At 34.2% G+C, this 14,509-nt stretch overlaps 1 protein-coding gene across 4 annotated transcripts in view; it reads right to left on the reverse strand.

Moving 5' to 3' along the window:
• LOC127062105 (cysteine-rich motor neuron 1 protein-like) overlaps positions 1 to 12,078 on the reverse strand; it is a 308,729-nt gene extending 296,651 nt beyond the window's left edge. The window contains exons 1-3 of one of the 4 annotated variants that reach the window (XM_050989769.1): positions 11,847 to 12,078; positions 8,422 to 8,898; positions 1,667 to 1,809 (exon numbers count right to left, since the gene is read on the reverse strand). In XM_050989769.1, the coding sequence (XP_050845726.1) occupies positions 1,667 to 1,809; positions 8,422 to 8,570 (292 nt within the window). In that variant the 5' untranslated portion in view covers positions 8,571 to 8,898; positions 11,847 to 12,078. Of the gene's footprint in view, positions 1 to 1,666; positions 1,810 to 8,421; positions 9,028 to 11,749 lie in introns of all 4 variants that reach the window. The other 3 variants (XM_050989768.1, XM_050989767.1, XM_050989766.1) reach the window with 3 other exon arrangements.
• Between the last annotated feature and the right edge of the window lie 2,431 nt (positions 12,079 to 14,509).

Here is a 14,509-nt window from a genome sequence, read left to right on the forward strand (position 1 = left end):
AATTTCGTACTATTTATTTTATTAAAACGCGAGTGAACGGTACGAAAGAAAGAGAAAGAGAGAGAGAGAGAGACACACAAAGAGTAAGAAAATTTCTGAAACTACGTATCCGATATCGGCGTCCCTAAAAAAGAGCTCATTTTGTCGGATAAGCACTCTCATCGCTGACGCATAAGATCTTGCACGGGAAGACATAAGAGAAGAGTTTTATCATTTTTAAAATACCTACGGCGTGTATACATAACTCCCGTAATATATCCTTAATGTGATCCGGACCGACATTACAGCGGGATGTTTTACATTAAGGTCGTCCACCGTACTTATACAGTACCTTATCTCTCTGTCTCTTTCTCTCTTGCCTTCCCGCTGGGGAACAATAGAGTATTAGTTTTGCTACGGATACATACTATATAGCAGTCACTAAGAAAATCACAGGAGAATGAAATTAGGTGTGTAAAAAAGACAAGCAATAACTTCCATGTTTAATCCTATCGCGTGAAAAACAAATAGTGTACATATAATGTAAGAATAGCTTCAAAAAGAGCAATTCAAAATTCTTTAAAGTGTAAAACTAATTCGTTCATCTATTTATCTTTGCGATATAAACATGAAAATATCGAACAACAAAATGTAAAGTGTGCGAGTTGGAAATTTTTTTTCCTTCTTCCTGTTTTTCCTTTTTTCTTTTTCCTTTTTTCTTTTTTTTTTTTTTTTTTTTTTTTTTTCAACACCTGCGCGCGTAAACACGGAAAATTTCATGAAATTTTATCCGTTACAAGTGCAAAATTTTCATCGACGTCGATGACAGAACGATCGGCGAAGTATATTGGAAAAAGAAGAAAATATTTTTTAAAAAAATCCACAAAACGCGAATATGTTTTATTACATTTTTCTCTTCCTTTTTACACGCGCGACACGATTAAAATTTTCGACATTGCTGCATTTTCAGTTCGCAGGCTATACAAAAAGCTCGTCGTTCGAACATCGAATCGAACGGAAAAAGATAGCTTTTATTTTTAGATTTATCGGTTAATTTTTTTCTAAAATACGAAATACCGTAACAACGAAGCGAAGAATCACTGACTCGACAATAACATACGCGTACTCTTCGAGTTTCTCAAAGTTGCTTAGAAATGAACTAAATGAAAAAGTTAGTTTCTCTCATCGGAGCGAACCCAAGTCTTCACGATAGCATGCATTACTTTTCACTTCAAACTTTCTCTCTTCTCTTTTCTCTTTATTTGTCTTTTTCTTTTTTTATTATTACTTTTCTTTTATTTATTTATACTCCGTACATCAATCATCGTTTTCGGCTTTCTCTTCTTCATTACTTTTTTTTGCTCGTCTGATTTTATTAAAAAACAAAAAAAAAAATCTCGTTCGTGTTCCGGACACGAGAGGAAGATTGCTCTCGCATCGATGCATAGAAAATAAAAGGACAACAAATTTTTCAAAAAGGATAGAAAGACAAAGAAAAAATATTTAGCAAGAAAAAAAAAAGAAAAAGAAAAAAGAACGAGTACGCAAAATTGCCTGCTGCTCTTTTGAACGTCTCGAGGATATTTAATTTCCAGAAACAAGAGAAGGAAAGCGTTTGTAAATTAACGAATGGTAGACATGGGCGGTAGAACCGCGTGGAAGGAAAATAATTTCGTTAAAAACTTACTCGCACAGACGCCCTCGTCCACTTCCCGCGTGTGAGGCAGTAGATTTTTGATTACACACTGGAGCCCGACCGCGCAGCTCCCGGAAAAGCCGAAAAGACCCCCGCATGGTTCACCTTCAACGCGCGCGCATACTTTGCAACATCTGGAAAATACATACACAGAGAGAAAGAGAGAGAGAGACACATAAAATGTATAATTTTATTTTTGTCGTGTATAGCTCGTATATATGTAAGTATGTATGTCGAAGGGGAAGGATATCTCGGACTTTGCCCAGTTGTTTTCTCTGGGAACAAAATAATAAAAAAAAAAGGAAAGAAATGTGGGTAACAAGTTTCAAGTTATTGTTTTCTTAATTCGTACTTTTGAGCTTGTTCGTGTATTTACATAAAAACATATTTAAAAATGAAATCAAATTGAATTTAATTAACCCGTTATTCTCCCTCAATTCTTATGAACGTTTAAACTAATTTTATTTATATCTGTTAATATTCGTCTATATTTGTTAATTAAAACTATGGGAATGATCGATCGATGATGAAATATTTCAAAAATTTTGTCGAAAAAATTGAGAGATAATATTTATTAATCATTGAACAATGAATATAATTCTTATATCGTCTTTATTCAAATATTCGTTCCGTTGTTTGAGCAAATTTTCTAAAACTTCTGATTCACCTATCGCGTGATTTACATCGATTTGACGTATCCTTGAGAGAAGAAAAGAACCATAAAATCGTCGTTCGTGATAGGAGAAGATGGAACAAACAACGAATACGTGTAACTTGGTTGTTTCCGTTCGAACCGAACCTAAAGTTTTGCTCTTTCTCACCGAAAGAAGATTCTATGAGTTAAAAAACAAGAAAAAAAAAAGAAAAGAAAAAGAGAGAAAAAGTTTACTCAGGAATAAAAAGCGCTAACGTGTTATAGGCCAACCGAAGGTAGGAAGAAGTTTCAATTTCCCGCCCCTTTGAACAAAGTAAATTACAAACATTCCGTAAGAAACCAAATCCGATTCTAATTCGATAGAGATGTTGACAAAAGTGAAATAATTTTCAATCGAGTTTCGTAATTCAAACACCATGAGAAGACGATTGGAGTCAACATAATAGACGTTGCACGTTAAACATTTTCCAATAAATTCCTGATACTGTGAATGCCCGTACAATCTCATTTCGTGCCTGACGACAATCTGTCCTCTCTTTCTCTCTCATTCCTTTTCTACTCCACCTAGGGAATCTATTCCCTTTTGTTCTATATACAGAATGTCCCAAAACTCATAATTGATTATTGAGGGAACGATAGAGGGTAAAATTTTCAGACGAAAGTTTCTCTGTCACTTTCCTCCTCGGTCATTATCGAAACTTTGGAACACCTTGTATAACATCATTATTTAACAAAAAAAAATGAATATAGAGAAAATTTGACGATACGAGGAAAAAATTCGATTGAATTTTCGTTGGAAAATAACGAGAGAAAAAGTTGTATGTGCTTATGCGCGTGTGTATGTACATGGATGCGAGTGTGTAAAAGAGAGAGAAAGGGAGAAAGAAATAATGTTTTAAACGATTTTAAATTTTCCGTAATGGAAGAAACGAAGCTCGTATAATGAGTTGCGCTATATCAACGAATCGTTATTTGAATAGTAGAGAAATTACAATTTCTATTTGCTATCTCATAAGTTTTCCGACCATTTTTCGATTTAGTCGTATAAATAATGTCCAGTATTAAATATCTCCGGTGTTAAACTAACTGAATTTGAACGTTGATATTTTTCTATGTTCGTAAAGACATAAAAATTTGTATTTGAAGTAATCTATTTCGTCTAATTGATTTATTTGTCTTCTTCTGTGAATAAAACTATCAAATAAATTTCGTTTCCCTCAGTAGTATAGATCGAATGGAATTGAATGAATACTGAACAAAATAAAATATTAATTTACAAAAATAATTAATAAATTCAAAAAATAATTTGTTTCTAGACGTAGACTAGATCACTTGGATTTCTATGATTTATATGTATCCAATGAAAAATTATGTTTTGAGTGAAATTACTAGATCAAACTATAAAAATGTATTACAAAGGTAATATATTATTAACGTAATCAAACGTTACGTTTGTATTCTCGTTACATTAATCTCTGTATTCAACACAGTAAACACGTAGAAACGAATCCGTTCTTTCTCAAGTTGTCATCGAGATACGATCACAAACGCGAGAATTTCTCGAAGATAGAACGTGGAAAGCATCGACTAGAATTTATCTACGAGAGAGAAGAGAGAGAAGGAAGAGGTGTTAAAGGAGGTGTACGTTCTCGCGTAGGTCGGCGAAGAGAAATGATGAGAAATAAGCTTGGCTGAGTACGAAGCTTCTCGCGATATTCTGTTGTTCCTTTTGAAATTCAATTTCGAGCTATTCGAATCAGCATAACCATATAAAATGTCGATTGCAAGTATAACCACGTAGATATACCTACACACGTAACATACAGGCAGAATTTTATAAAGATTACTCTCCTTCGAAAGGGAACTATCTCTGTGTACATACACACATACATACATATGTATGTACATACGTACATACATAGATAGATACGTGACGAAATTACTATGGCTAAAATGTTGTATTACGCTCGGTCGTTCGACGTTTTCGTATTTTGTACGATCGTTACGATCTCCTCGTTCCTATTCTCGAACGAGGATGAGCACACAAAAGCTATCGGAATTAACATTTCAAGCTCTCAAGATTTGACCAGCGAACAAAATGTTCCATTCGTGACATGATTTCATTTTATTCGTAATCAATGCAAATGTTTTAACGAGGATATCTAATTATATTCGAAATAACTCAACCACGATTCATCTTTTCTCTATCATAATACAACAAAATAATAATAACAAATATCCGAAAGAAACCTTTGGCTCTAACATAGTTCGTTAATCAGATGCAGGTTTCATATCTTTACATCATTTCAATTTTACACAATATTCGCATGAGTACGAATACAATAGACTGAAAACGTAAAACTTTCGTACAACTACATCGAGACTATGGTCGTTCCTGAAATATTTATATATGTATATATATATATGTGTGTGAGCAATGAAGATTAAATAAAAATAAATAAAATTAAAAGGAAGAAAAGAGAGAAGGGAAGAGTGGTAAACAAAAAAACAAATGTGATTTTAGTTGACAGAAAGAAGGGTGAGAAGGAAAAGGGGAGGAAGAGGGGATAGAAAAGGTAGAAGGAATGTACGATTTTAAAATCGATTCCAAGCTTCTTCTGAGTTGCGTATAAATTTATCAACGACATTGAATTTGCGATCTCGATAAAAACGAACGGGACGAGCGACAAGCTATTAAGAAAGTTTTCGAATCGAAATGCAATTTTCGATAAATTAAGCGAAATTAAAAGTTTAAATGGATATTGGTCCAGAGGTAGGGAACGAGGATGAGGAGTGTGTCAGAGTGTCGGAGTGGGAACAATGATGAACAGGATTCTATATCGTAGAGTCAGCAGATCGATGGTTTTCGTTCCTCGTTCAACGGAAGCTGGCAATAACGAGCCACGTCATGATTCACGAATCAATCCGAAATCCCAATCTCCTACGATTTTTATTCGATTCTCTCTCTCTCTCTTTCTCTCTTTCTCTCTTTCTCTCCCCTCTCTGTCCCTCTCTCCATCTCTCTTTGGATCGATCAGATCTATCGGACATACGGCTCTCGCCACTCGAAAAGCAATTACGTTCAAATTGTTCACCTTACAAGTAACTTCCTCCCGTTTCAAGTGGACCGCTCTCGTTCTCGCGTGCAATTTCAAAGAGCGCGAAGAAAAAGGGTCGCTTCGAATGAGAGAAGAAAAGAGAAGAGGGTGGGTTAGGAAGATACGATGGAAAGAGAGTTTCGTCGCGTCAAAGCGAGTTAACAACGATGATATTTCGTAATTGCTCATCGTTTAATTTCCATCGAAATCTCGTCAATTTCATCCGGAATACGTAAAAAAGAAATATCGAGCGTTTCCGATTGGAATAACGATTACGAAAGTCTTTTACAATCGTCGAATTTTCTTATTTATCTTTTTTGAAAATATCGAATGAAAAAATTCCACGATTCACTCTTTCTCTCTCTCTCTCTCTCTCTCTCTATGTATACGTGTACCTATATATGTATGTGTATATATATATATATATATATATATATATATATATATATATGATGAAAAAGTTCGAGAGTAAGAAAGAAAAAAACACGTGTGGAATAATTCAAATCAAACAAAGAAGTTTAGGATTATCCTGAAAAAATTATTTACATTTATACTACTGTCTATAAATCTTCTTCAAAATCGACATACTCCGCAAGTCAAAGCAAGGCAAAAACTAAATAAATAAGTCAAAGAAAGATATCTCGTGTTGGACATCGCATCGAGATCGTTGATGTAACCGAAAACGATAAGTGGATACGATTGTGCCCAGTGATTCAAGATGTCCGTAAACGACTCTGACCTGCTTTTCGTCGGGTCGTTTACGAATACGAGTTGAATGTCGTTTTAAAATAGTCACAATACGTAACATTATTCTCTACTCGAATGTATGTTTGCATGGTGGTTAAAATAAAAATCATCGATAACAATACTTCCCGTACTATTAACGAATGATTATTATTAACGAAAAAAGAAAATAAAAAAAAATGAGAAAAGTGTATGTGAAAAATGAAATACTTTTTTCCTTTACGAAATTTACAATATCAATAGAATGGATCGTAATCGAAAATGAAATAAAATTTGACAAATTTTATTCTTGATTCAACTTTTTGCGATTTAATACACGTGCACGTTGCGTTAATGAATCTTCGTTATCACGAGTAAAGAATTGGAATGACGTAATAATGATTAATTTCTAGATATTACACCCTTTTACATCGCACTAGTTTACCTTTCGAGATTGTTCGGTATCCTTTTAAAAACACGAAAAGTACTTAAGATACAAGCGTTAAACGACTCGCCCTTTATATGTCAAAGAGCTCTGTGTGATAACACGGTTATCTAATGCAAGCAAGAGTAACTCTGTTGAATGGGGCGTGCCACGACAAAAGAGGTCCTTCGTTGAGCGTCAAGTTCCGTTCTTCGAGACTTCGATCATCTCGGGTACGTCCTAACGAGTAAGTAGGTGTATATATATATGCATATACGCGCGTGCGTATGTGCGTGTGTGTGTTCATCCGTATGTGTGTGCGTATACTTATATGTTAGATTCAAAGTAATATATTGGAGAATATATATATATAAGTAATAATCGAATTATACGTTTGAAGTGACAAATTGATCATTTTTCCGTATTTTATTATTTATCAGATTATTTTATCTATTATTTCACCACCTAATTATAATAGTATGTGATCTCTGTCATTCTTACGTTAATTGTTATTTTTTCTATATTTTATATTAGACATGTAGATCTAATGATAATTAAAAAAATATATATAAACAATCGGTTAATGTAATGAATGTAACAGTATCGATCGAATTAAACAAATTGTATGGGTGTTATACATATGTATGTATATATATTTAATAACTAACCATTATGTACACCTATAATCTCCAAATGGAACACTTTGAACGTAACATGTTTATCTACATCTCAGCTGACATAAAAATAAAAGAAACGTAAGAATCCATTACGAATTGTTTCACATTAAGTACACGTTCAACCGAGCGAATTCTCTCTTTCTTTCTCTTTCACCCTGTTCGTTCGTTTAATTAAGTACACGGAAGCTTGGATATTGCGTTCCCTCGAAGAACCGTTTACCTGAGCTCAAAGAATAAAATAATTATTATTCGTTCGTTGTTGTTACGGGTTTCTTTGCAAATCGCAAAGGAGATATCATTTCTAACAATTTCAAAAATATTCATTGGTACGTCATCAGAATCACGAATCGAGCTTTCTTTATTTTAACGGATCATTGAAAGTCATTTCAAAATCGCAGATAGTTTTTTAACTTCGTAAATTAGGTGATCAATGCCTGGTGGTTAAAAATATTTCGTCTATTAAATTATCGATTAGTTTTCGCATAAATTATTTTGAGTTTCCTCGATAAGAATCGAAAAATTTCTGTTCGTTAAATTTCCTTAATATCCATTGATTGACAGGTTTATTTTGATCTATCCATAACTTTCTATTAAAGGAATATACGATAAGAGATATACATTTTTTATACCGCACAAAATACGCTCGTGTGTATTGGTGTATGTGTGTAGTCGTGCGTATATCATTTTAGCTTTATTAGTACTCGTCCTAAAGTAGTAGACGATAATATAACGAAAAGTATAATATTAAAAAAATAAGAAAGATCAATCGTGAATCATTTAATTTCGTTTCAACCGCAATGACTAATCCACTCGATATAAATAAATAAAAATAAAAAAAAATTATCCAGGAATTCTTACAATACCCAATCAATAGTCTCTAGAAACATTATTCTGAAATATTTCACAAAAGATAGTTACATACTTCGTAATAATATTATTGTCATTGTTACATCGTCCTTCTCTATTCCTCCTCTCTAGAATTAGAAATAAATACGAACGAGTGGTAAACAAAACGAAAACACAAAACTAAATGGACGAAAAAAAAACAACATCGGTCAGAGTTACATCGAGTAAGTTTAAATGTATTTTTCTCGTGGTATATCCCGTCGGCAAGAACACGCTATTCAAGCAGGTACAAGCTCGTACCAAAAGCAAATGTGGCTAGTTACCTGCAGGGATCCCAGGTGAGACCTCCAGGGCAATCCTCGTCGGTGAGTATGTCACACTCGAGCGGTGAACATACACAAGATAGTGCCCTCGCAACCGCGATCGAGAGAACGACGATAATGCCCCCCAGGAGTAGCAACGAAGCCCTCATTTTTTTTTCCTTTCTTTTCACCTCTTCCACTTTTATTTTGCTTTACTTTCTATTTCTCTTTTTTCGTTTTGTCTTTAACCCTCCACCTCTACCTCCACCTCCACCACCACCTCCTCCTACTCCTCTTCCTCTTTCTCTTCCTCCTCGAAGAGGAAGAAGAATCAAACCGATTAACGTTCTCCCACGAGAGAATCCAACACTCACGATCGTTCGGTCACGAGTAGTACGGTCACAGAGGATGGTAGCAGCATCACGTCGAGAGAGCAGCACGGAGACGCGACGGCGCCTTTGCGCCCCGATTTATCACCCCCGATGCACCTACTCGCATCTAAAACGCACGCGATTTCTTCTTTCTTTCTTTCTTTCTTTCTTTCTTTCGTTCGTTTGTTCGACGCACACTATCTTGCAATTTTTCTTTCTCTTTTCTCTCACGAGCTGACCATCCGAAAGTTTACTCCTATGCATGTCACGTTCATGTACGTTTAAATGTTCCTATCTTTTTTGTCTGTGCGTGTGCGTGTGGGTGTTTAAACAAAAGAAAAAAAGAAGGAGGAGAAAAAAAGAGAAAGGAAAAATACTATTAAAAAGAAAGAATTCTTCCTCGATTTTCTCGCTAAAAGGACACGTCGGTGAATTACGATAGCTCCAAGTACATACATACGTATGTAGGTATGTACGAGAACCGATTCGAAGACGACGAATACGATGAGAGTGATAAATGGAAGGCACCGATGCGTGTACACACTTCGTTTCGACTCACCGTCTAAGAATAACCGTCCCCTTCGCGTGAAACACGATGATCGAAGGGTGCGGAGGGGGGTGTCGGTAAAGGTAGAATAAGGAAAGAGAAAGAGAAAGAGAAATAGAGAGAGAGAGAAGATGAAGGAAGCCACGAGAATCCGATAGCAAAAAGTCAACTTTTGATTTATGCGAGAAACGAGAATACCCTCCGGAGAAATTTCATAGTTTATACTCGAAGAAAGTAGGCTAAGGTAGTCTCCTATCGAGGATTTAATTATGTTATCGGTACTCAAGGTTGTTAATAAAATATAAAAATAAAAAGAAAATTTTTTCTTATAAAAATATTTCTACGAAATTCAATAGATTCAAACGACAGGAGATAATCATCTGTTCTAATCGAATGCTACGAATATATCTGAAATATGAATTAGTATAAAAATCATAGGCTGTGCTATTAATACGATTTTCGTACGTCAAAGTTAAACATCCAATCGCTATGAAAATCTTTTTAAGAATCATAATTTATCTCTCTCAATGAAAATCTTCTATAATAATTTCGTCACAAGAATCTAATTATAATATCGATGTTTAAGATGTTAATATAGAAACAAAAAAAGGAAAATGTTTCACAAATAAATATTGGAAAGAAGCGATATCTTAAAAACGTTTGTACGTAATATAAGCCAAAGAAAGATAATAGTAATATATTATGAATATAGGATTTTAAGCCGTACGATTAACACGGTTGTATTAATCCAATTTAAAAATTCCAATCGCTACGAAAATCTTCATAGATGATATATCAACTTGACGTAATTCCAAAATCTTTAGGAGTCACGGTTTATACTGAAACCGAAGTAGATTAGAACGAGCCTGCCAATTTTCCCTTTCTTTCACGTCAACCTCCTAATTATACCATCAAGCGTGATGGCTGGTACGGATCGAGAGAGAATCCCTGGAGGTAATCAAGCTTCCAAGTATATATATAATGAATGTACGTACGTGTATAAATGTATATGTGTAAGAGATAGAAATAGATAGATGGAGATAGAGAGAGAAAGAGAGAGAAAGAGAGAAAGAAAGATAGAAAGAAGAAAGATTCTAGGACGCGTCGCTCAGAATCGATCGATCATATTCGAGAAACCCTGGAAGGACATCAGGATCCATCGATGAAACTACGTTCGCTACTATCATCCAGCTTGAAAAGTTTCTCCTTCGATGAGATCCGGCCTCGTATTCGATCTACGTTGAACGTCTCTAGCCGCAATGCCGTATTAGACCGCAACGTGCACCCACGGACATATACGCACATTCACGCACACTCGTATACTCACATACACATCCACATACATACAAATGTATGTGTATAATATATATATATGTGTGTGTACATATACATATATGTGTGTAATATGTATGCATGTTCGTATGTGTATGTGTTGAGAGAACTCGAAATAAGCATTGAGAATACTTTGACTCTATGGAACGAGATGCTGCGTAAGAAACACGGAGAAACTATCCCCGTTACATGCACGTATTTCCCGATGGACATAAACTATGCTACAACATACGATGCTGAGTATGACTATGTGCATATGTGTAACGATATATACCTATATGTAACGAAAATCGCAAGAGAACACGTATATACCTACATATATCGTGGTAGCACGTGTGCAACGACAACGAAATGAAATACATATATGTTATACTGCTTCGTATATTCTCATTGACTATTCTGGCAGATGCCTGATATTGCAAGTTTCCCTCAAAATTCGATATACTGTAGGATCAACTTCGATGAACGATCTCGGTGTATTCTTAACGTTTCGAGATGATGACGAAGGATGACAGAAGAGAGAAATATCTTTCATCGTAACGTCTGAAAGAACTCGTAAAGATATCCAAGACACAAAACCTTGAAGAAAACTATTATATTGTTTCGGTATTAACAGAAAATATCTTTCAAGGATAATCGAAGGAAAATCGAATACACTCGATCGAACCAAATACTCATTGGGAAAAACGAATTTCCAAGATATTATACATACCGGATTATTACATTATTCATTGACGAATACATTAAAGTAAGAGCAAGTAAGAAAAATAAGAAGAAGAAGAAGAAGAAGAAGAATCTAAAAGAATCTTTCGAGAAACGAGAGGCTCGAAACGATTTCCTTCAAAGCTTTCAAAAATACAATGTAAAACGTTGAAAGAACATCAATATAAAAGAAATTTCAAAGGAAGAAGTCAAGATAAATGTTGATCGAGACACGAATTTCAAGGGTAAGGAGAAATAAAGAAATGGAAAAAAAAGTGTCCTTGTGTGTTATTCCGTTGTTCTGTTTGACGATCGTGTTATATACGAGCGAAGAGGAAAAAAAGAAAAATAGATAGAAAGAAAGCAAGAAAGAAAAAGAAAAGGAAGAAAAATTTACGAGAATATTATTCGCCGCTTGGTTGCATAATATAAACAAAAGCTTGTGTATCTCTATGTATTGTTCTTTTCCTCGCTCGTCACGCACATCATCGTACTTTTTACATCGTGCACACGATTATATTTCCCGGTGAAAACGCGCGACGGATCGTGCGAGAGAGGGAGAGAAACAGATAGAGAGACAGAGATATATATACATATATATATATATATAATATATATAATATATATATGTGTATATATAAGAGAGAGAAAAAGAGAGATAGAGAGAGAGAGAGACAGAAGGAGAAAACGATATGTCGCGAGCACGCGAGGCGCTCGACGTTCGAGACGAACGTGCACTGGACAACCGTAAAGGTTACACACGACGAGAAACTCCGAACGACCCCGAACGTCACCGACCACCCCGACTTTTCACGCTTGCGCCCTAACGTCTACGCATTCTCTCTCTCTCTCTCTCTCTCTCTCTCTCTCTCTCTCTCTCTCTCTCTCTCTCTCTCTCACACTGTCTGTCTTTCGCTCTCGCTCTTTTCCACCCCTTCATCTTTCCCTTCTCCTTCTCCTTCTTCTTCTTCTTCTTTTTTTTTATTTTTCTTTTTTTTGCTTTTTTTTTTTCTTCTTTTTCTTCTTTACCACTTTTCCTTTTGATTATCAACTTTACTTTTTCCTTCTTCCTTTTTATCTTCGTTCAAAGTTTTATCAACATCTACGAGACGGCTCTTGACGAACGCTGACTTTTTCTGAATTTTGTTTTTCTTAATACGTTTGACGTCGACTAAAAACTGATAAATTGTTTATTTATTTATGTTTGAAGTAATCGTATATTCGTTGATATAAGCATATAAATATAAGTATACTAGCGTTAATTGTACTTTAGGGATTACTGATAGTCGGCACTCCATTTTGCAGACTTTATTTGATATTTCGGAGATTTCTATTTCACATTCAGTAGAAGTAAGACTATATCTTCTGATAAGAGTTAGGTCCAATGGAAACAAAATAACAAATGTGACAGTGGATTTTGTCTAACGTAAAGTTATATGAAAGTTTAACTTGAAATGAAATTTTATCTACGTAATATTATATGAAAATATATTAAATAAATATATCGATTTGAGCAATATTCGAAAACATTCTTTACAATTTCAATCCGTCTACGAGGTAGTTGAATTGTTTAAATTGATTCAACTGAAGAGATTTAAAAATGGTAATGCACGCTCTATGATAAGAACATATTTAATGAAGAAAAGACGTTGTTCGTGCAGAAAGTTTCTTGCTTTAACGTTGCACAGAGAAAATACATACGTTTCTCCTCTTATATGTATATACATATATATATATATATATAACGTAATCTCTTCAACGTAATACCGATGGAGACCCGGTTCGTTGTTGTAAGCCTTCTTCCAAACAAGTTACAAGCGCTAACTGTGACAGATACGCACGTGTCAACGTTGTCCTTTCTACGAGAGAATATCCAGTAGCTGGTATCGTCAACGATTTTTCTTTCGTACATGTTACAACGCAATAACGAGATCTTTCGTACCTACGTACATGCATATGTATACTGTATGTATTAATGTATAACGCGCGTGTATACAAGTATGTATATATGTGCAAATATATACACATATATGTGTGTACGTGTAATTTTATACGTGTATTTATGTTTGTACGCATATTTATATGTATATAAATATATACATACGTAAAAATACTTATAGTACGTCGAGTAAACGCACATTAAAAAAATGTCTCTTTTAACGATAAAAATATCGCAAACGTTTCATATACGCATCAAAAATAAATTTTCAAAACTCGACTGTTGATCCATTTTAAAATAATCTGTATCGTGGACGGAAAGTTAAGATGTACGACGTAACGACAAATTCATAACCTATGCAAAATCATTAAGCTAAAATATAATATCTCTTTTTTATATGTACTTGTCGTTTACCATTAAATAGAAAATTTATGTTAATGAGATCTTTTGTTAGATGCTGTCATAATAAAAAAATAAAAGCAGAAGTAAACTCTACAAGAATTACAACGTACATTGTAATGATAAAAACTCAATGAATTAAAAGCAGATGAAACTTCCAAAATATGAATATATCATAAAAATATTATTTATGTAATTTCTAGATAGAAATTATAAATATTTAATAAATTCCATAACATGAAAAAAAGTTAATAAAAAATGTTTAATAATTACGGGAAACAATGATCAACATTGTCGTCTTTCGTTTGGTTTCGTCTTCTTTAATCAATATATCTATATATATAAGTTCACAACTGACCGCCATATTGCGGTAAAAATTAAGCTTTGATAACAGGAACATAGAACAATATAAAAGTATGCCGGATAAAATATATCGACGAACCAATGGAGACTACCGCACAAGATGGTACTAAGGTGCTGTGTATCCTAGTATTAAGTAATAATCATTCCTATTACCAGATTGCGCAACGATGTATTTCGCTAAATTTTATAGAAATAATTCCCATTAATAGATGGCACAAGACGTATCTTGATTACCGACTGACTTGCTATTACCGACTAGGTAATTATTATCGACTGATGCCACATAACTGTTAAGATGCATATTACTTCGAATAACTCCTTGGATATCATGTATTCCCATTATCAAAACTCAATTTTAACCGAAATATTCAGTCAGTAATAAATTCACACCCACATTACTTTTATTAGATAATCGAAATGTTAAATATTTTTTCTTTATAACTGTTTATCATTTCC

The sequence above is a fragment of the Vespula vulgaris genome, chromosome 3, assembly GCF_905475345.1.
Source record: "Vespula vulgaris chromosome 3, iyVesVulg1.1, whole genome shotgun sequence".
NCBI lineage: Eukaryota > Metazoa > Arthropoda > Insecta > Hymenoptera > Vespidae > Vespula > Vespula vulgaris.